Source organism: Typha angustifolia, chromosome 7 (genome assembly GCF_048772165.1).
Source record: "Typha angustifolia cultivar Huaian chromosome 7, ASM4877216v1, whole genome shotgun sequence".
Taxonomy (NCBI): domain Eukaryota; kingdom Viridiplantae; phylum Streptophyta; class Magnoliopsida; order Poales; family Typhaceae; genus Typha; species Typha angustifolia.
Window position 1 is genome coordinate 9,819,695 of NC_133245.1, and position 24,714 is coordinate 9,844,408.

At 36.3% G+C, this 24,714-nt stretch overlaps 1 protein-coding gene across 11 annotated transcripts in view; it reads right to left on the reverse strand.

The window, feature by feature from the left end:
• Positions 1–18,609, reverse strand: part of LOC140763915 (uncharacterized) — a 65,061-nt gene extending 46,452 nt beyond the window's left edge. For 6 of the 11 annotated variants that reach the window (XR_012104924.1, XR_012104922.1, XR_012104920.1 and 3 more), the window contains exons 1-4: positions 18,446–18,609; positions 15,695–15,894; positions 14,161–14,215; positions 4,138–4,222 (exon numbers count right to left, since the gene is read on the reverse strand). Coding sequence is in view for 1 of the 11 variants with exons in the window: in XM_073102295.1 (XP_072958396.1) it covers positions 1,756–2,059; positions 4,138–4,222; positions 14,161–14,206 (435 nt within the window). In the remaining 10 variants the exon portion in view is untranslated. Of the gene's footprint in view, positions 1–1,427; positions 2,060–3,681; positions 4,223–4,873; positions 4,940–14,160; positions 14,216–15,694; positions 15,895–18,445 lie in introns of those variants that run through there. The other 5 variants (XR_012104926.1, XR_012104927.1, XM_073102295.1 and 2 more) reach the window with 4 other exon arrangements.
• Between the last annotated feature and the right edge of the window lie 6,105 nt (positions 18,610–24,714).

A 24,714-nucleotide genomic window follows, 5' to 3' on the forward strand; every position in this document is an offset into this window, starting at 1 on the left:
TGTCTATCGTGTCTGATCGAGATCCTCGTTTTGTTCCTAAATTCTAGTGGAGTCTTCATTCAGCTATGGGGACACGATTGAGATTCAATTCAGCTTATCACCCGTAAACTGATGGACAATCCAAGAGGACTATTCAAACCCTTGAGGATATGTTGCGAGCATGTTCTTTGGAGTGGAAAGGAAATTGTGATGATCATCTTCCACTGATAGAGTTCTTATACAATAATAGCTACCATTCGAGTTTAGGGCTAGCACCTTGCGAGACGTTGTATGGTAGAAAATGCAGATCTCTACTTTGTTGGTTTGAGATTGGTGAAAGGTAGTTATTGGGACCAGATATAGTATAAGATGCCACACAAAAAAATCATCAAAATCAAGGAAAAGTTTGTTGTAACTCAAAGCCGTCAAAAGAGCTATGCTGATAACCGGAGAAGAAACCTTGAGTTATAAGTGGGCGACATGGTTTTCCTAAAGGTGTCACCTTGGAAAGGTTGATCAGGTTTGGTAAGAAAGGCAAGTTGAGTCCTCACTTTATTGGATCTTTTGAGGTGTTAGAGCGCATTGAAAAAGTGGCATACCAAATAGCATTGCCACCTAGGTTATCTAAAGTACATAATGTCTTCCATGTATCTATGTTAAGAAAGTATGTGCCTAGTGCAGACCATGTGATCGACTTCGAGCCTTTGAAAATCCGAGAAAATCTATCTTATGAAGAGCAACTTGTGAAAATTCTAGAGACTCAGCAAAAAAACTCTTCGCAATAGAGTAATCTCCTTCGTGAAGATTTTATGGCAAAACCACAAGCCGGAAGAAGCAACTTGGGAGCGTAAAGATGAAATGAGGGAAAAGTATCAATAACTATTTCCTCAGTCTTCATAGCGACTTTTATGGTATTCTTTTTTCCATCGGTTAAAGCACAAAGAAAGAAGAGTTTGGTGGTTTCCAATGTCAAAGAGAAAGAAAAGGAGAAGAAAAAGATGATGAGGAGAAGACAAGGCAATCCACGATTTGGTGGTTTCCCATTAGTTGCCATCGCTACTCGACGCGTTCGCTTGCCACTGCCACTATACGCCTCCGCTTGTCCCCGCCGCTAGGGGTGTCAAAGAGCCAAGCCAGAGCAAGTTGGCTCTAGCTTAGGCTCGGCTCAAAATTAATTTCGAGCCTATTTTTGAGCTTCAACCGAACTCGAGCCGAGCTCAAGTCTGAATCAAGCCTATTATAAAGCCATACTCAAACTAAGCTGGATCGAGCCGAGACAAGCTAAGAACTATTCAAGCTGAATTAAACTTTAATAGTTAAATTAAATAAAACTTTACTAAAGCTAGAAATTTTAAAATTTAACTAGTAAATATAACAATAATACAACTCTAATACTAAAAATAATATCAAATTATCAAATAAAAAAGCATCACACTGATTTCAAATTTTAACAGAGCACTATTCAAGCTGTCAAGCCAGCTAATTAAGCTGAACAAAGCTAAATTAAATAAAACTAAATATTCAAGCTGCCTCTAACTCAGAGATCGCCTCTTCACCCACATCGCCGCCGAGAACAGTGCCTTGTCGATCTCTTCTCCTTCTCCATTGTCACCGTCAATGTTGGCGTTTCCGACTCCTTTCCCCCAAGCTGATTTGGTCTCTTATTTTAAAGAATGCCTCAAATCAACGGCGAGAAGGATAAGGCATCGAGGACTTCATCTTGGCTCGGATCGACAGCGGGCAATAGCTACTCGATGGAGTCTTCTCCATGGCACTCTATGTTGACACCGATGCGGCGATTTGCCCATCTCCACTAGCACCGCCACGACGATAGAGTGATGTCGAGGTTAACCTTGTAAGGCCAAGCCCCATTTGTTGGAGGTGCCACATGGCCAATGCCTGGTTCTTAGGTGAGCTCTGAGAGCGAAAGCTTTGTAGCACCACCGGCATGGTGGAGTAAGAGGAGGCTTGCCGACAGTGGAGGAGGACGATGACGCTTGCTGACCCGTAGCCACTGCTCAGCGCATTTGAGCCTTTGATTGCCATTGCTGCCGCTTGCCGCCACCGCTTGATGCCTTCGCTAGCCACCACATGAGAGATAAGCGATTAAAAGAGAAAGCTACGAAAGGGTTTGATTTTCTTTTATATATAGTGAGCTAGTGGTTAGTTATTAAACCTAATCCACATCCGACCCACTTCCAACCCACTTCGTTAGCTAGCGGGCCAAAGCATTGGCCCACCAATGCTTTTTAGTGCCTAGGCGGCTCGCAATGGCAGCTAGTCACCCCATGCCAACGCCAACTCACATAGTGGGGCGGTTGCCAAAACCAATTTTCAAAACACTAGACCTGCATAAAGCTCAAGCGCGATGCAAACTAAGCTAATGGGTGGATTGTTATGATTCAACTATGGTAGTCAAGTCAGTTGAGTGAAGTTGGGTCGAGTTAGTTAGATTTGCTTATTACTTTAAATTTCAAATAATACAGATGTAAGCCCAACATGGCAAATTGGATCCGACCTGCTATAATTCTATTCCAATAAATATGAGAAGTCCTGAGTTAGTTATCATGATAGAATGAATATTGAGTTTAGCTATTTAGATCATCTTTTTTATCGTAGTAGATCTTAACTGTAGATCGGTTCTAAGTTTCAAACCCTAGCCACCATCTTCTTCCATGAGCTACCTTACTTTACGGTTATCCATCACCACCCTTGGTCATCCGTTACCCTCCTATGATCACCGCAACGTTAACAATTACTAATGTCCAGTTTTGACCTTTCTCCGTTGTTTTATTTTTAATTTTTCAGCTCGTCAAATGAGAGACAAAAGATCCCAACTCGTGAGGCTACTATCCATAAAATTCTCAAAAAATTTCTACGAATAGATCGGTCTAAATCTGATTTATAACATCTTAAGATTCTGTTTCAGCACGAACTTCCAATCATGGATCAGATTTTATTTCAGATCCTTTTTTAGATCCGATCTCAGCATAGGCTTCCAATCATGGACCGGATTTTATCTTCTCATTGTTTCGGACTCAATTGACAGGTATAACAACCGGTAACATCCTTATGGACGTCATATCTAACTTGTTATTCGTAGATCATTTGTTGCTAGTAGTCTTTATTGGAATTTCCTAAAACTTATCAATTTTCTGCACAAAAACCTATAAAATTGGGTATCTGTTAGCCTTAATTTACCATCTTCTTTATAGTAATTTAGATTTCAATTTCAACTGGCGGACCTAGTAAGAAGAATCTTCCATGATTCGAACAATCTAAATCATTCTCTTGGAAGCGAGTCAACTTGTTTGTACCAAATACTATAGCATAGCTTCATATGTTTATTTAGAGGGCTTCTACTTGACTAGCTTGCTTTTATTTAAATGTCTATTTGCTGATTTCTCTTAATTTAGTCACTTGCATATTTGTCCTGCATTAGCGAGTTTGAGGCCTGATTCGGTCAAATACTCTCAAAAAGAAGATATCTTTATATTGATACAAACTTAAAACTTTGCAATTTTAAACTGCTCTCATCAACAACAAACATAGTGCTCCATTTACTATTTCTAAACAAACAGCCCAATTACCATCCAACTAGGCCATTCACTATGACGTGGCAATTAAAGAAAATAAATAGAACAAGATTAACTATCCAAATTCCCTTATAAAGAAATAGAAACAAACAAAGAAAAACAAAAGGGGACTAAAACACTACAGACTCAAATCAGCAATTGTCCAAATTGTTTTTCACAGAAGATTTTTGCAATAACCTAATCTCCAGATTCATCAACCAGCTTGGCAAGGTAAAATTAATGAGATTTACTGCGCAATCTGGTTCCTTAACTACTGGAAGTACTAGTGCAGCCGACTAATACACTTAGGATGCCTTCCTCTACTATAGGCATATGTAAGGAACTAAGGATGACTGCAGCAGATTGCATCTCCCTATCCTCCACTAAACTGCCAAAATAAAGCACCTTTTGATTGGTGCTCCTTGTTTCACAGTTGCAACTCTAAATGAAGTTCCCCCATGGAACAAGGGATGGGGAATAACAATGATCTACATGGTTACTTGTCAAAAACAAAATCAAGAGGAGGAAACCTATCCTCATGCAACTTTTGGCATCAATATATAGCTATGTGATTGATACTAACCGGAAGTCCCAACAATGAGCATAGCCAGAAGTTGATCCCGCAAACCGTAAGAGGGAATTCATGTTAAAAGACAAGGTTTTCATCCCTGTTACAAACAAATGTCTTATATATCAGATAAGGTCATTCATTAAAAAAACTACCTCAACAAAAAGTACAAAGTCTTGAGAGAAATTATCAACTAAATAATGATTCGAAACAAAAGGCAGAAAGAGACTGAAAGGAAGTTGCTCGACACTAGAACTCAGGAGAAAAATCTCTTTTCTGGATATTCTGAATTTACCAAACCCAACTCCTTAACCAAGAAAAAAATTCAACTGATCATGGCATATAATTGAAATGGCATAAACTCAGAAACTTGGCCATATAGCAGCGGCATATTTACAATAGTACATGAATAGTTTTTCCTCTAACAATACAAGGAGGAATTAACATAAAAATTACAGACAATTTAGAACCTTGAGACGATAAAACCATATCAAAATATCCAACAGATCCTAACATAATTACAATTGCTCAGAAGTGTTCTTTTAAATCAAAGCCCTACTTCTCTCCAAAATTTCAAATTGCTGAAGTGTCTAAAAGTAATATGTTCTATAATATGCTATTTCCATCCTAAAACCTTCAAACAGTATTTTCCTTACCACATTACACAATTACTTCTAAAGAAAGAAAAATACTTTGTTACAGTAAACTGAAGAAAATCAGCTATTCCAAAAAGAGCAATCACGATGCTCACCTCATGCATAAACAACACGTGAAGATACCTTGACGTAATTGAAATATACCATTTTTCCCATCACGTCTACATATGCAAAGTCGAGAACTAGTCAAACCAACAATCTAAAAAATGAACAAAGAATTACATATCATAATGGTTATAAAATGATATTTTGACGCTTAATCTTGAATCATTAGAACTAATTCATACAAAGGATGCATGTCCATAATGAACAGAGCCAGCTCACATGCAAGGGCTCTAGATCCCAAACAAATTTCACTAGATTTCTAGGGCCTGCTGTAGGCTATATTAGACTCTTACAGCCCTATGCAGGACCCCAGGCACCATTGATTACCTACAGGGACTAGAATCCTTACATGCATCCTGTAGGGAACCCTAGATCCTGGAGAAAAGAATGCATGGGGCACTAGGATTTGAGCCATGAATGGATGTCACCCCTCAGCCAAAATCTTGTCAGCAGGTCATTGGCACAACACTTGCCAAGCAAGCAAAATGACACCCAAAACGTAATTCATTACTTCATACTTCTTGGGTATGTGAAGAGTACACTTGTAATAAAATTGAAATTACAATTGTTCGCTTAAGATAGAATATGTAAGGCAGCACATGGAAAATTTCACAAGTGTGTATACACTACACAAATATAATTTTTATTTATTTGTTATCCTGTTATCACATATGTGCATTTCAAGTAATTAAATAGCATATGGAAATAATGTCTTAAAATATAGACACATTAGAGTTATCCTAATTAGGTGTAAATGCTATTATAGTCCAATTTGATGCAAGACAAAATAACTCTTAACACCATGATGTAGGACAACTTAGGGTTTGTACATATATGTGCATCAAGTTTGCAACCTTTCCAATTGATTTCATCCAACATTATCAAAAGTTGCGGCATGAAAGAATTGTTCTCACAGGGAATCAATCAGATCCATGGAGATAACTTGACTCGATCACCTTAATGTTGGGAGAAGAAAGAGAAGCGAAAAGACAGCAAAATATAGATAATTTTCAGATTTATAGGGCTATTTTTGTGAGGATATTTATGATTTAGGTTTGACAATAGGCTTTAGCAACAACTATCTCATGGTTACAAAGAGGGTCAAGTAGGGTTTTCTTGCAGTAAATACAGAACCGCAGTATTAGAAATATTCATCCAACAGGAAGGGGTCAAACAGAACACTAAGCAAATTTAGAACTAGCCAGATCTGATCTATTTTGCTCAGATCAAGCAGAAGAACATGAAAACAATAAGAATAGGTAACCGAATACAAAGCAAAGAAAAGAAGGTACAGAAAGAAAGAGAAAAGGATAACTATTCAACTCACTGCTCGCCAAAATTATCCCAAATATCTAGCTTCTTACGGCTCTACCCACGAAGGTAAATAGTAAGGTCTTGTTCACTTGTGGAATAAGATCTATTCTAAAATAAATATTATTATTTTTAATACCAGAAAAGGAGGGCTAATACCAATATAAGTTATTTTAATGTTTAGTTCAATTCTAATATAAAGAGTAAAAATTATATTTAATATGACAAAGTTGATATTAAAGTATTGCAAAATAATGAATTTGTGTTAGGAATTGGTAATGTTTTATACCAAATGATAAGTAGTAGTAATATATATAATTATCTAAAATTATAATATCCTTTATTACAACTATGGATTTAAAATATTCATATACCCGTACTACAAGAAAATAACCATGCACTACAAAGTAATATAAGGTTATAAACTCATACTAGAGGAAAATAACCCTGCACTCTACATAACTAACCATGCACTGTAAGGAAACAACTATGCACTGAGGGTAACGTGGGGTTATAAACCTGCACTGTGAGAAAACAACCCACTCTATATAAAATAACTATGCACTACGGATAATACAAGGTTATAAGCCTACATTGTAGAAATAAAATAATCTCGTAGTGCAATAATATTTTGAACATCATAGGAAAATAACCATCACTCGCCAATTAACCAAAACAATTAAAGAAACCTTAAAACGATACATCCTCGCCGCGGCACGTTCAATGGGCCCGAGGCTGTTCAAACGAGCAAAACCTATTTTCTGTATTTGCGAGCACGTGTAAGCGTTCGAACAGCACTTTTGAACATGAGTCCTTGACGTTCAAACACACCTTGACAAAAGGCTTTATTCTTCAAACATAATTTATTTCTTCCAATACAACTTAGTCCAGTCCTAATTGTATCAATCCACGCTTCCATCACCTTGATCTCAAGGTGAGAAGTCCAAAAAGTGTACCACAATGTCATCTCAGACTCACACGTCACCTTGTCTTCCGAGCCACTCCACTAATATCTCCGTCTCTGGTCGTCCCTCTCGGCGTCATCTCCATCTCGCCAACACGCATACTGACTTGAATAACCATATCTCCTCAAATGGACTCAACGAGAAAGAGATTCAATTTTCGTTATTGTTGATGGATTTTCAAAAATGTCGCACTTCATTTCTTGCCACAAAACTGATGATGCTTCTCTTATTGCGAATTTGTTCTTTAGGAATATTGTTCGCTTGCATGGAGTTCCAAGGAGCATAGTTTCAGACCCGGATGCCAAATTCTTGAGTTACTTTTAGAAGACCTTGTGGAAAAAGGCACCAAACTTCTCTTTAGCACGGCATGTCATTGTAACAGACCAGATCTGGAATGATCCATCCGTAGGATGGTTATAAAAATTTAAGTGGAGGTAGCCTCGTGAATTAAGGTTCTAATGGCTCTAGTTTCACCTAAATCGGAGGTCGGGATGAAAAAATAAAAATAAAATAGTGGAGATAGGTCAGGGAGGGCAGAACGGTAATTTTCGACGTTGTGGCGGTCATCGGAGAGTGGTGGACGGCCGTGTAGTAGGGTGGTTGCTAGAGGTAGGAGGTGACTAGGATTTGGATGCTGAAAGGGATCTACGGTTATGATCTACTCCTATGAAGATAAAGACAATCCAACGATTAATGTAAAAAGATAAGAACGAGAATAATAATTAGTTAAACTCAGATTTCTCTCAATTCAATGCTCCTTATCAACTCATGTCCACCCATATTTTAGGAGTAAAATCCCTAATAGATCAGATTCACATGCGGATTATCTGATTTATTTGAAATTCAAAACAGAAAGATAAAGCTAAGTAATTAATTTGACTCGACTCGACTTGACTTGACTTAACCCATGTGGTTGGATCATAACAATACGGATGGCCAAACTGAAGTGGTAAATCGAACTCTTTCTTCTTTGCTTCGTATTATTGTTCATAAACATTTGAAGAACTCTTTCTTCTTTGCTTTGTATTATTGTTCATAAACATTTGAAGAACTGGGACGAGTGTCTGCCTTTTGTTGAGTTTGCTTACAACAGAAGTTTGCATAGGACTACTAAACATACTCCTTTTAAGGTGGTTTATGGGTTCAACCCAAATACTCCACTTGATCTATTATCGATACCTGCTAGTGAAAAAGCTTGTCTAAATGGCACACAAAAGGCAGAATTTATCAAAACAATGCATGAGAATGTTAAGAAGCAGATTGAGCAGCAAAATGCAAGTTACGAGAAGGCTGCCAACAAAGAAAAGAAGCAAGTTAGTTATGATCCAGGAGATTTAGTTTGAATACACTTGAGGAAAGAAAGATTTCCAAGCCAAAGAAAATCTAAACTCATGCCCCGAGCTGAAGGACCTTTCAAAATGTTGAAAAAGTAAATGAGAAAGCTTACAAAATTCAATTGTCATGACTATAATATATCTACTGTCAGAACCAAAAACAAAAAATAAGATAAAATAAAAATAAAAATAGGGGTTGAGAGAGGAGGGTGCACGTGCTCTGCACGTGTAGCCTCTCCTCTCTCCCTCTCCAGCACGCGATGAGGTGCTGATAGGGGGGATTTCATCTAATCCAAATCAGATTAGATTTAATCCTCTTCTAATCTATAAATTAAACCCTAATCCTCTCTCTCCTCAACCGCCCCCCTCAGCCTTCTTCTCTTCCACCGTTTTCTTTCTTTTCTCACCGTCGGAGTCGTCGCTGTGGGATCGGATAGCCGGAGCATCGCCGGAGGAAATTGGGACCACCACACTCCTCGGTGAGCCCTCTCTCATCCCTCTAGTTTAATTTAAATTTAAAGGGGTAAATCAAAAATACCTAATTTGAGATTTCGGCTTCACCGGCGACTCATGCCGGTCGACGGCTTTGGGTCGCTGTTGCTCGTATGCCAAAGACTTGCGTCGTCGACCTCGTGCCGTAGGCGCACTCCCCTAAAGTCTTCATGGCTTGAGGTGTGGAGGAGACGACTCTAGGGCCGCCGGCCATGGAGTCGAGCTGTCGACCGTCATCTACGGTTCCTCCTCCACCTCTCATGGTATGCTGGGTCGCGAGAGTGTAGAAGAGGTTAGGGTGCGGCCAGTGGTTCATCGCCGGCGATGACCGCCGGCACCTTTTCTCGTTTTCTCTCTCTTTTTCCTTTCTCTTTTTCTCCCTCTCTCTCTCTCTTCGGTTTGGAGAAGACAGACTCGGGCAACCTGAGTTTGGCTTTCTCCCATTAAGTGATTGGATTCGGGTCGGGTTGGATCCAAATCCAAGGAACCCGACCTAAACCAATTTAAATTGGATAGGCTGCGGCTAACCCGCAACCCAATCCATTTTCTTTTGGTTGGGCCAAGGCCCGATTAACCTCTTTTTTTTTGGAATGGGCTGGGCCAACAGTAGCCCAGCCCAATCCAATGGGTAATTTTAAACCCATTTTTTTTAGTTCTTTTGGTTTTTAAATTTTAATAAATACTGTTATTATTCAAATTAAAATTTTGAATATTATTTATTATTTAAGGTGGTGAATTCTAGTACGTGAGCTAGAGATTTGAGATTTCGGTTGTCTTGCCTAGACTTAGTTGAGTGGGTTCACTCACATGTTTATTTTATTGTATTTCGTATTTTTGTCAGACCATGTAAATTTTCTGTGTGCAAAATTATTTATTTCACCCTTATGTGTAAAAAATTAAATTATTGCAATTTCTGTGTGCAAATCTATTTATTTCATCCGTACGTGCGAAAAATTAATTGTTTTATTTTTTGTGTGCATTTAATTATTATATTCAGTGCATCACCATACTTCGTGCAAATATTGAAATTGTGAAAAGAAAAAAATGAGACTAGTATTGATACGACTTAGAGAACAGTCCCAGTATAAATCGTTTGCGATTTTCCGTGGTGACTCAAGTCTATCTGGAAGTCTAGGGGAAACTGCGGTGACTTTCTTAGGTGACTCTTGCGGGGTTAGGGAACAGTCCTACAATAAATGAGAAAATTTCCTAGGTGACTCTAACTTCTCTCAATGGTTAGAGGAAAAGACAGAGTGTGTTAATCACGGGGTGATACCCTCTGATGACCCTAACCGGACCAGCTATGAAGAAAAGTCCCGAGCGTCATCTCGAGGTGACTTCTAGTTGATGTGGATCCAACGACCTCGACCTCTGGCGATCTTGGGTGAGTTTTTTTTTTGTTTCTAATTCCTCTCATTCCCTCTCTTTCTATTCCTGTGGTAAAGCAACAACAAGTGCTATGGCACACCTGAGAGAGAGAGAGAGAGAGAGAGAGAGAGAGAGAGAGAGAGAGAAGGGGTGGAAAGAAAGAAAAAAATTAAGAGAGTTTTATTTTCTTAAATTTTACATTGATTTTTGTTTATGCTTTTTAGTTACAAAATTATAGTGAAAAATATAAAATATCAATAGCTCCAAAAAAAAGTCATATGATACCGACATCGGGTGGCAACATTGCAGCTTTATCAAGTACATCGGGTGGCAACATTATAGCTCTATTAGGTAAGACAAAGAAATGAGTGATGGTGTCAGTTATTTAAAAGAACATTTGGTTCAAAGGGAAAAAAATGCAGCAGCTTACACTCGGGTGTCCTTAAAAGTTAGAAAACAAACGTTGGGTCATCTAATTGGCAAAAAAAATAATAAACAATCTACACAATAAAGAGGGTCTTTATCAGACCCAATCTTAGAGAAGGTCAACGATTTGGTTGGGCAGCAACTGATGGTAAAGCCACAAAAGCCGCAGCCCTGGCTAGTTCTTCCTCGTTTCTAGGCAAGGTACTGCCTTGATTACCTTCCCCACGGTTGGTATGTCCACAAGGGTCGCCTTGATCTCCAACATCGTTTGTCCCATGCGCGCCAGGGTTTACAAGAGATCGGGAAGGTCTTTCGTCTGACCTCGCAAGCTCAATGGAGATAGTGATCTTGATAGAGCCATGCGGTCCGTCTCCATGCCTTGCTCTGATGTTTGAGATAATCGCCTCGTTTGCTTGCTACCTTTGATCTTGTTGTAGCCATGATGGTCCGAGGATCGTTGGTTCTAATACCAAGTTATAATGATCTGATATAATTCGGACTTCACCGATGTCGTCTCGAGCATGGATACACTTTATGAGTGTTTTTTCTTATTATTTTAGTGTTTATTTTAGAGAAAAATAAGTTTTCTATAGGTCGTGCGTTCGAATGCGGGTGAGTGCGTTCGAACGTGCTTGCGAACACCTACATCAGGTTCACAAAAACAGAGAACGCGAAATGTGCGTTCGAACGCATCAGGTTCGCATCACAGAGAACGTTTTTTGTGCGTTTGAACGTGTTCGACCCCATTCAAACGTGGTCTGCAAAAATCCACTATTTCTAGGATTAATAATTGTCATCTTTGAATTTTTTAGTTAGCCTCTTAACGTGTTCAACCCCATTCAAACTGGTGCCACCCATTATCATCGACCTACCACCTCCATAATCCATCTAGGATCTTGTGCCTCCATCCACAGATCTATAGACGGACTCTCTGACATTCGTCTACTTATCTGACGATATGTCCAGATCTCACCGTCCAATTTTTCTGAAATTAGATTCATTGGAAAGCTCTTTTCTAGGGATACAACATATCAAATTTTCACGTTAATCCGATGATTATAACTTCCGGAATCCTCTTCCAAAGTTTCGTTCCAGATCTTGTCCAAATCTGAAAACGGAATAATCAAACCTTAGCCCAAGGGGAGATCGTATCATGATCGATCTTCCCTCGAAAGGTTTAATCGTCTCACAACTGGTTCTAGACAGAATTTGCACGAAACTTTCAAAAGATATTCCGAAAGATCTAGCCATTAGATCTTACTAAAATTTGGATATATTCTCTTAAAGAGAGCTTTCCAGCGAATCTAAGATCTCAGGGTTTGGATGGTTAGATCTTAAGATATCAGCCAAGCAGTGGCCGAAGGTCAAATAAATCCTAGCTTGTTAACCTTTCAATGGATAGATAGGTTCTAGGAGAACTCTTTTAGAGTAAAGGGGGAGAAGTTACTGTAGAAGAAGAGGATTACGAATTAAAGGAGGCCGTCCAAAGACTTGAACGATGAAAGAAATGAGGTGGGAAGGGACGCCAGACGGCTAGAGCAAGGAGGAAGATAGAGACAGCAATGCCGATGCAATTATTAGATAAAGATCAAATTAGGATTTCCTCCACATATTTATAGAGGCTCACCCTAGACCAACTTTGATCAGGACTTGATCAACCAACTCAACTCGACTAGCCCGAGCCGAACTCAGTTTCACCATGCATCTCATGACTCGACTAAAATAATTTATTGACTAGTCTAGACTCAATTAACCAATGTACTTGTATTTATGACTCAACTAATAGGGCAGCTGCCAAAAAGAAATGCAAGAAATTAAATTAGATAATTAGGCTCATCACAATAAACCCAATGTGCCGTGAGTGGATTCAATCTGACCAAGTCATATCAGCCACCACTAGCCTAGTCACGACAAAGAATCATCTTCATAATATTCTATCAACCAAGGATGCTACTTTTTAATCATATAATTACTTAGTAAATATTTTCAAGTATGATAAATTGCAGCAACAAAATTTATTAATAAAAGACTATTATAAAGCATTATAGATATCCATTGCATCAATGTGTGGTTAAAATGCAACCATTAACAATCAATATACAGTTATTGGCAGTCAATATGCAACTACTGACGATCAATATGTGGGCGCATGTGCATATGCAGTCAATATATAGGTGCAATCGGCCTTATATGCAGTCAAACCGTATATGAGGATCGCATGATGTATTTGCGAGGCAATTGACACACTACCACTACCTATGCAGTGGCATAAGCAGTTTATATGGTCACTTTTCAAAACAATGATCTATTCTCTTTCGTTCTAAAATATTACTCTCCCTTGTTTTCTCTCTTAATCTTCTACCTTTTTTCCTTTTATTTATTCATCCTTATTAGAATGTCCATCATTAGCTCCTAGGAACCCTACTTTGATCTATCCTCTTTTAAGCACTTTTCTTTCTTTCCCTCTTTCTTTCTTTCTCTCTCCTTATCATAAAACTATTGTTTCTCTTACGGAAAGATCTAGCTCCGACGAACTCCGACAAACTCCGGCAAACTCCGGTATATAATTTTTTAATTTTTTTCTTTATTTCTCTCTCAGTTTTTTTCATTTCTTTCACTCTCTCCCTTTCTCTTCTCTTTTCTTCTTCTTCTTCACTGCACCATGTTTTTTCTTTCTTTTGTTTGATTTTCTTCCACCCACTCTTTTTCTAATTTCTTTTTTTTTTATTTTTATTGCACCATATTTTCTTTCTTTATTTTCATATTTTTGGTAAACTTTTTCTAAATTTTTAGAAGTTTTCCTACACTTTTAAATAATATTTAGAATTTTATGTAATTAAAAAGTCCGATCCAATTCAAGCGACCAATACAGCTGATCCGGCTAATACGTATTATTTTTTTGAAAGGCCGATCCCGATCCTAATCTCGACTTTTCAAACCTTGCTTTTAAGTTATAGTAAACTATATACATTTTAGATGTATTAATAAATATATTTATTTAGTGTCAGACCCTAAATGTATTATATCCTATTTCTTTCAAGATTTGATGTATCACCTTGTCTGAATAGTATTGTATCCCATGTCAGCGTCCATGCTTCATAGACTCTTACTTTATCAACATACAATACATGCTTTATAGCTCATTTACTGCAGAGGGGAACAATTAAGAAGGACAAAGAATAACGTAAATGTTGTTTCTAGTGGGAATTTCAAAAAACTACAAACTATTGTATACCTATATTAACATAACAAAATTGTATGATCAAATAGATGAGATGATGACGTCTAGCGAGTGTGGAATAATAAGATTCAGCTTAACAAACACTTTCATCTAGAACAACAAAATACAATAGAGAATTGTAGTTAAAATGTCATGTATACCTTGTCTCCCACTCCAATTAAAATTGAGCCTCTCTTCATGCAACATATACTAGCCCTATAAAAGAGGATGAAATTATTAAATGGGCAATATTATGCCACTCTGATTCTGTGTTCAAGTAAAGCATAGTAGAAATGATCTTTATTATTCTTTTGACAAGGAATAAATTGTGCTTGATATGAGACTTTTGTTCTTATATATCTTTGCCTTGAAGAGATTACTATATAGATTAAGAAACTTACAACACGGATTTCCTTATGGTCGCATACCATGGGCACCAATGCACTAATGGCACACGCACAAAACAAGCATGAATTAGGATAGATCTCCGTGTCTATTAATTGGAGACCTATTCTCCCAAACAAGAAAATCAGCATGGACGGAATATCAGCAAGAAACTCACACTTATTAATGTTTATCCATCATACTATGGTGCTTGAAACCAAGAACTGCTCTCTCTTATTCTAGCTCCTCACTAGCATTTGCCCACTACTACTATGAAGAATCCCAAATGCTATACGAAACATGTCAATATTTTGGAAATCTCAATCCAGTTATCAATTGGACTTGCTCAAGTTTGTCTACTCCATATCCAACATAACCCAATTGTCACTATTAGATAAGGATTGCCAACTATGTCCATTTTGCAAAGAACATCTCAAAACCTTAAAAGAGGGTGTGCCACAACTGGTTTACAATCTATCTCACAGATATTTCAAGACAAAGGGGATGTTTCTTCCCATCTTCCTCTCCCATTAGCCATTAGCTTTTGATAGTAGTTTTGCCTTTGTAAACCTATAATTTTCTTTTGATTTTGTTTTCTCTCATTGGTTTTTTCCCTTTGTGGTTCCTTAGTATTTCACGGTCTTAATGAGATGTAACTAGCCTAGCCTCACTCATTCTCAAAAGTCAAAAATGAAAAATATGAAATTATTTATAATAACTGGTGCAGTGGAGATTGTAAAAGAGTATGGGGATCAAAAATAAGAAAATTAGGTTATTTTGTTATTTAAGACCCTCTATTTCAGTTTAGTTTCATTTACAAGGAAGAAAATGACAATATAGTACTTGGAAAAAAAATCACATATTTCTAGATATACAAGAACGCACCTGCACTTATGCACAATATACTAATTTAATAGCAATTCTACAAAATTCTTGAAGACCACTATGACATATACTTGTATAGGACATCCATCTAACAATATAAAACAGATGACATGAAGAATTTCCCTTCTGCCCTGATAAGGGTCAAATCTGATACCTACATATAACTTACACATCTGCTTTTGTATTGCTACTAAATTTATGAAGCTTAAAGACTTTATGGAAGTGCTAGCAGACAGCACTTGCACAAGCTCATAGAACTGTGTATACATACATTAAGATTAGCATAATAAGTTTGAACAAAAAATAAAACAAACAAATACAAAATTCTTTTATGCAACTTCCAGACTGACCTAAATTACTTATAAAGTTACTAATGAGGATATAAAATTGCATTTACTTGAGAGATGATAATAAAGAGGAGCATACCTTACACGATGACCATCCACTGATGAACTTCAGTGGAGGAGCCACTAAGAAAGGCTGATCTGTGTTCATCCATGGCTAGGTCCTCTAGATACTTCTTCATTGATGTTTCTGATGGGACCAACATATTAGAGCTACTAACATGTGGATTCCTTTTGTAATATAGATCCCTCATCAAACAAGATGTGTAGATGATCCTGTTCCTAATAATTAAAATTAAAATAAATTATTTATATTTGATTTATTAACAAATCTGCAAATGCATCTAAAGAGGTGTCTTTCTCTGTGAAATGATGCGGATTAATCAGATGTATAATTGTACATACAAAGGCTCATATTACCCTTTTAAGCAAAACGATATAGTATCAGAAATATTAGTGGAATACCAAGTAGCAATGTCAACATGTTGATGTACTAGACATTTTTTAAAATCTCACAGATTGACAAGGGTGTAGCAATAAGTTCTTTTTGTTACATGAAGAACTGAGATAAGGTTTGCTATCCATTCCTTAAGCCAACCAGTCATTAGGATATGTCGCTTTGAAGAAAAATACACCAATGCATGTTAATTTTATTTATTGAAGAACGATACACCAATTGAACAACTACCAAATGTACAGCAAGACCTTGTTGAAGGTGTACTTGATGTCAAAGGTCATGTTGAGAAGAGGCAACAAGTGTAGGTGGTTCGTGGTGAAATGATTGGATAAACCCGCTATTACTAGTATATAGATTGTTTAAGAGTTGAAGAAATTGATCTTGAGATGTCGATGAGACTATTAAGGTTTCTTCGTCGAAGTCAGGCTTTTCCATCTAAGAGGAATTGATACTAAAGAATAATCTAAATCTAATGTATGCTTATTTTATTAAGTTTTCCAATATTTTTAAAATAGATAAAAAGATCATATGACTAGCATGTGATTCTTAATGAAATTGGATGACTAAGTTTTATCTGATCTTTGCAGATGAAATTGTAGGATGCTAAAGCTAATGCAAATAGTGCATTAGCCTCTGGGCCCTCCTCATGTATTATAGCAGCTATTCTGAATTTTCATATCCATGCCTGTAGATTTGAGGTTTTGTAGAGTTTAGGCTGATTTTTATCATTCCTACCACGTATACAACACTCTCCATACTATTATTTGTCCTTTGACATATTTTCTCCACCCTGCTATGTTATATATAAAGGCAACATTATATACCTGTAATTGATAGTCCTCTGGTTATCAATATTAAGTTCAAAAACATCTACATATTTATTTAAGAACCTTAAATTCTCTTGGACATGGTAAGCCAAACTTTTCATCAAAAGTTGAAGGGAATTACCTTAAAGAATTTCCGACGTGGAATACCAAGAGTACTATTCTAATAGGCAAGAGCATCAGTTTGTGTAAAACTGGTCTTAGATGTTCTTAGACTCTCTCAATGTGTTGATGGTCGTTGGTTAAACTCTCTCAATAGTTCTTAGAAGTTACTTCTTCCTTCAAGTTCACCAAAGAACTAATTGGAAATTGCAGTTCCAACTCTCTCAATGCTTCTAGGGGAAGTAGAGGAAATTTGACATTCACAGAGCTTTAGCTTTCCTAAGTCTTCGTCTTGTTTTCATTCACTTATTAAACAAGGGAATTGAGTGAGAAAGTTCTCTCTGACAACATCGCGAGGAAGCTTAAAAGCCTTTAAGTCATCCTGTGGTAGATTTCTAACTTCATGACTGACATTACTGACTTGTGACAACAATTAATTTTGTGGGATAAAATGCAGCAGCTTTTTGCATGTTTTCATTAGTTGCTTAAATGTGGTACAAGACGAACATATATAGACAAAAATCGTTTGATCGATGAATAAGAGAATCATGTTTATTGATGGAACTTAAGGGTTGTGTACACTGATATGCATGGCAATCATACATGCTAAGTGGATGGAAATGGTAACAATTGTTTTCACTTTTGATAACCCAGAATAAATATTCAATCGACCATTTTCCTTCTCAAAAATAGAATAAATCAGCTGCAAAAACTACGTGTAGACCATAACTTCAATATGTCTAATGACTTCCACTAATAACAGGTCCTACAACTCAGCAAATGTGTTAAGCATGCCAATTAGCTTTCGTTAATATTTATTCGTAAAGAATGGCAAGATTATCCACGCGGGCATTGCATGCAGTGAAGACCAAGACAAATTGTATGAAACCAGATAAATACAACTTTTATTTTGAACAACATGTTTAAACCATATCAACAAATTCCCATACATTGAAGCCAAAGGTTGAATTCGGGGTTGTGCTTCAGCAAAGAAGAGGATAAAGCCAAGTTTATGCAAATCATTCTACTTCCCAAACAATAAAGGTGATATTTCTAGAGAAATTCATTTATTTGTTTAGCTTATTTCTCTTCCACCATCCTTGTATTTCGAAGATTTTTCATCCACCTTGGAGATGAATAGAGTAGTCAATCATCTTTATCTTCTCCCATTGTCTTCACCTCCTGTTACAATCCTATGATCAACTTGAGACAAGTGAAATATTGATCCTATAAACATGTTTCACTCACAGAAGCTGCCGTTTTCAACGCTTTCTGCAACTTAAAAGATCAAAAAGAAAAGGAAAAGAAATTCAAGCATTCACCTCCAAAATTGGTCCAAACTGAACTACCTAACTTAAAAGAGCTCCTATTTCTCATCAAGAATGTTCCAAACAATCAGGAATCTTAAAGCTAAGAGAAAGGAAAAGAAGAAGGATTGAGGGTAAAGTACCATGATTTGCAGACGGCGAAGCAACGGACGAGATCGAAATGGTCAAGCAGGGCAAGAATGGCGCAGAGGAGATCAGCGCCAAGCGAATGGACCGGCGCGCCGCTGGCCGCCGCCTCTGCTGCTGCTCGCTTCCATGCTTTGGCTCTCTTTGGTACCGCGTTATACGGAGATGATTGTTTTGACCAAGATAGGCCTCGTTACAAAATTATTTACATTCTGGTCCCCCTATCAAATTTTTCATTAGCGTTTTAATTTTATTTTTGGATTATTTGCACCAAAAATTCATTTAGTTTTTCGATTTGACATGCCAGGATGATTTTCGATTTTCCTTGCACTTGAGACTTTTTCTTATTTTTCTCCTAACTTTGCCCTTTTTGTACTCGAGTCTCTCATTAAATGCCCTAGACAAAAAAATAATATTTTTTACGTGAAGATGATTAACTGGACGTTGTAGGAACGGATTGAGCTGCTTCTTTTTCTTTCTCTTCTTTCTCTTTTTTCTCTTCCAATTTGTGCATTTGGGAACTTATCTTTATTATCTTGTCTCGCCCTTGTTCATTCATTATATTCATAAGAATGGAACATCTATTTGACTGTAATGTGAGGGTTTTATTTCACTATAATTATGCTATTATTTTGGATAATAAGAAGATATTTTTGCACTATGAGGGCCATTATATTGTTCACAGAAGTATAAACAGACAATGCAGTTTGTTAGATTTGAAGTCGATGTTCTCTGAAATAATGCGAATCCCTCTAGGTGAGTTTAAAGTCTTTTTAAAGTATATATTCCCTTCGAACAACCATGATATATTTGTCGATATCTTTGAAAATAATGATGTTATAGAGATGTATGATCTATCACCGTTATTCTGTCGAGCTATACAAATTTTTGGAACAAGGAAAGAGAAGAATTTATCCAAGTGAGTTAACATTTTATGTTCATGATTACATTAAATATATATAGGAAAATTACTTTTTGCTTACTTTAATGACGACATTGAACGAAAAAACTATTATTGATTAACATATGTCGTACTTTAATGACGACATTCATAATTTAACTACGAATTTCGTAATTGAACTACGAATTTAATTAGCTATTAATTTTGCAATTGAACTATGAATTTAGTTACAAATTTCATAATTGAACTATTAATTATCTACGAATTTTGTAATTGAACTATGAATTTAGTTACGAATTTTGTAATTGTATGACAAATTTAGTTACGAATTTTGTAATTGAACTACGAATTTAGCTACGAATTTCCTTAATATTTGACATCGTCATGATGTTAATATTATTTTAGGACAATCCAGATGAAAATTTTCATGAATGAGCACCCGCCTATTGTTTCAAATGTTCCAAATCCTAGCAATATTAACTTGGATACTTTAGGGGTAGGAGGATCGTCTCTTCTCAATCATCCTACTAATCAGCCCTTCGACTTAAATAGACAGTTTGTACCTGATAGTGAAGTTGATTCTCCTGTACGTGATCCTAGTAACATTGTCACAACAAATGTTATTAATTCCCATAACAATAATGAAAATCTTGGTGAAGAATTTTCTATCATTGATTGTTTCGATTTGTCTTTAAATAAAAAAAAACAGATCGCAATCTTCAAGAAGAATTCCCTATATTTGATTCTATTGATCCATCTCTAACACAAGAAGGTGATGTGCCAACAAACTTGTGCGTCCAACCTTATGGTGATAATGAACATATTTCAAGTACTATTGATTATGTAGAATTTTATGTGTAACATTTAGAACCCTTAAAGCTAATGGCATAATATATCACATCAGATGATCTATTTATAGGACAGATGTTTCGAAACTCATCAGAGTTTGCAAAAGCATTGAAATCATCTACTATCAAGCGTAGATTTGAATTAAAGCCTATTAAAACTAACCCTTAGAAGATTATTATCCGATGTAGTTTAGAGGAATGTCCATGAAAGATAAAGGTTATAAAGAAAGTATGTGTTGATATATTCAAGATAAAGTATCTTATTGGACAGCATGCATGCAGTAGAGGTATATTTGAAAGAGATCATAAGCAATGTACAAGTTTATTTATATGCGATAATGTAATGCCCCTGCCCGGCACCAGCATGTACATGCCTATGTGCCCACACGGCACGCGTGGCTCACGCGACTAGACAGACAAGGCTCGTCATGCATAGATACACTTGTGTGCACATAATTCATCACCAAATAAATCATATTATTAATCTAAATAAACCTATTAACATATGAATATCCAAGTCCACAATATTTTGTGTACTAGACCACAAAATAAATTATGATATCATTAAGTTAAACCTGTTAATAAATCCATATCTATATCCATAATAACCATACTAGACAGCTACATAATCTGGCAGGACCTACACAGGCCATGACAAACCATCAAGATACAACTTATAACCACTGACACACGAGTATAATATAATCCAACCTGTATTATATAAATCATCATCTAATACAATGGAGTACAAATATTAAATAATTATATAACTTAATTTCTATATAAACTATCATCTCACATCTATAGCTCACCTTATCATCGCTCTAAATATTTTTTCAAGATAACTCAAGTCCCTATCATGTACCATATATCTAAGGGGTTAGAAAGAAATAAAGAGAGTCATGAGCTAAAGACTCAGTAAATAGACCTTATTCCAAATCGGTGATGTCAAATAGAGAGTATATTATGTACTGAATAATATGAATCAGAAAAAGCGTCATGTTATGAATGGACATATAAGCAAGTCCTCAATAATCTCAGATTTATAATAGATATCATGTTATGACTGATCAAGAACACAAGTCTCGACAATATATAAATAAACCTCCATGTCATATTATCATAGTATCACTCTCAAATATAACAAATATGATGCATGCCAACTATGACCATGTTATGATGCCAAATACAATGGTATCTAAAGCATGATAACTACTCGATAATCATATGATATTCTTAGTATCATAATCATCATCGACATCTCAGTATAACATCATCATACTAGACCACTATGCATAGTAAATACTCGGCATCCAATCTTATCCTCCTACTCGTAAGCTCAAAGCATAATATGTCATACACTAAGGGTATCTCAGTCATAATTATACCCTACCATATGCTAAGAGTATATCAATATCCATCCAAATTGGTACCCCACAAGTTAATAAAAATCACATAAAAGTAACTCGCCACATATATACCTTAGCAAATGGTAGGTGTCTGATTGTCTATGCACACATACTCAACTTACCTCGCATATAGGCCATGAGATATCGCATATCAGCAATCATAATCATCACTCAAGGCACCTCTAACCCTAGCGTATACTCGGGTACCCTCATGCTGTAACAACCTATCCTTAAAAAAGAAAAATTGTTATGGGCACAACGTGGCTGGCCACATGCCCATGCAAATGGGTGCGGCATGGGGGTGCCATGCACCCCCTAGCGCCGCCGTAGCCAGCTGGTCGCGGCGAACCCCAGCGCCACCACCAACCCCCCCCCCCCCCCCCCCCCCCCCCCACCGCCTCTATAAATCTCTCTTCCTCTCTCTCTCTCTCTCTTTCGGTCTCTCTCCCTCCCCCTACTAATGTCGGCCTGCAGTCGCTACCACCACCTCCACTAACGTGGTGAGCCTTCTCCTTCCTCTTCTCTCTCTCTCTCTCTCTCTCTCTCTCTCTCCCTCGCTTGCTAGCTTGCACTCTGTGCTTGGGTTTGCCGGAGCTGAGCCGCTAGTGAGAGACCGACCGCTGGCTGGACACTAGCGACCTATGCCCTCCCCACCAACACCAAGTCCTCCTCCTCCTCCCTTCCTTTCTTTTCTTCTTCTCTTCTCTTCTTTTCCTTTCTTCGTTCTTCTTCCTTTCTTTTTCTTCTTCCTCGATTCCTCTTTCACGATTGCTATAGTGTTGGGCTCGGCCCAGCACTGTAGCGGAGCTCGAGCCCAGCACTATAGCAGTTCTTTTAATTTTTTCTCTTATTTCTTTTTTGTTAAGTAAGGATTTTATGTTAACTAATGCTTTTAGTTTAATTAGGCAGTTAATTATATTGTTATATATATATATTCGATAAGATAATTATTATCTAATTATAATTAGTATAATTAATGATTAATTATATTACAAACACTTAAATATACCTATTATTTACATATAAGCATACTTGCATATGATAGATTAATACTTAGCTTCATTAATTATAGTCATGAGATTTATAAATATATCCTAATATTCATTATTTATATATATATATAGCTAGTTTGTAATTCTATTGGTTTAGTTATACTAGTTTGTATAGAATAAAATAATATGCTTGTCTATTTATTTGCTTATCTCTTATATTATATAATTAAGAAATAGTAAGAATGATAAATGAGTTGTAATTACATTTTTGTCTACACTTATATTCTAATGTATAATTAGACATATTTAGCCTTTTATTTTATAATTACATATTTATACTATTTTAATAAACATAAAAGAGTAACCATTTTAATCTTTTTTTATCACGAGCATTTTAATAATAATAGTATATTTATAACATTAAAGCCTAATAAATTATCATATTTTATATGAATTAATTTTAACCGGATAAATAACTAACTTCATATTAGTTAAACATTTTCAGACTCTGAACCCCCTTATTTGAGACCTTGGGGACCTTACTAGTGATGAGTGACGGTGATACACTTAGTTAGGATCTTTTCTTATTGCATTAGGTATTTATTTTCATTAAAATAAAATTTTTGTAGGTCGCGTTCGAACGCAGGTGGGGTCGCGTTTGAACGCCCTTGTGAACGCCTGCATCAAGTTCACAAATACAGAGAACGCATATTATGCGTTTGAACACGGTCGGACGAGTTCACTTATTAAATAGATCAGAAAGTTACGGATCCAACCCAATTGGTTTCGTAATTTTCTGACTACCGGAGAATATCTGACATATATTTTCCCATGATTGCATGCACTGATTCCTATAATACATTTAGATCTTGAAGGAATCTTAGCGTAGCCTATCTTTGGTTCCAAATCCCATCAAACGATTAATCGATGGACGTGAGGGATACGTGTGTTGGGTCTTTTAATTGGAGGTGAGTAATCTTATCCTTTAGACGCCTTTCTCAAATTATAATATATTATATATTATGTACATGCATGTTTTGGCCTCCAGCATTATTATATGACTTTATCTAAAGATGATTTTAGTCAAGCATATTTTATCATGCATTTAATTATGCTGATCTGGGATATGAGTACATTGGTGATATATAGAGATGATTGAAGATGATTATATTGTTATGATTTTATACCGAGATAATCTCTAGCATGAGTGTGCATGTGATAGACTAGCAAAAGTATGCATATGTTAGATACATGGTTGGAGTCTGTATTATATTATTTTTCTCTTGGCTTCTTTACCACCTAAATTCTTGAGTTGTATGATCTGTTGCAGTGCTAGATATATGCATATGATCTATTATGTATAGAAAACTATAAAAATATATGTGTATGTGATGTGATGTGATGGCTGAAACGGTATTTGGTCCAGATTGGTACTAGACATACTCTTAGCGTATGACAAAGTATGATGATGGCTGATGGTTGTACTCTTAGCATATGATAGGATACAATTATCATTGATATACCCTTTGCATATAATAAGGTATGATTATATTCTTCTAAGATACCCTTAGCGTGTGGTAGAGTATGATTTATCTCTAGAGATATTCTTAGTGTATGACAGGGTATGCTCTAAGCTTATGGCATGATGTGTATCGAGTTTGAAGTTGAGTATCGTAGTCCAGCAGCATGGTAGATAATATTCAGAGATGAGATGGATAATTATGATAGTGAGAGATATGTAGATTATATTTAGCTCTAACATATACAATTATCTAGTGGTTGGCATGTATCATGCATCATCATTGATGTGACTAATATCATTGGATCATGATTGTTATACATGATATATTGTTATATTCGATGATGTTATATTATAATTTTATCATAAGATATATTTTTGGTTAAGGATATAATATGCTCATTCATGAGAATTTATTTTATTTATATATATATCATTAAGGATACATATATACATGCTCATACATGGCATCGTGCTTCTTTCTAATTCATATTATCTAATACATGATTTATTCTTTGTTTGACATCACTAATTCGAGATAAGGTCTATTCACTGAGCCTTTTACTCATGACTCTCTTTATTTCTTTTCTAACCCC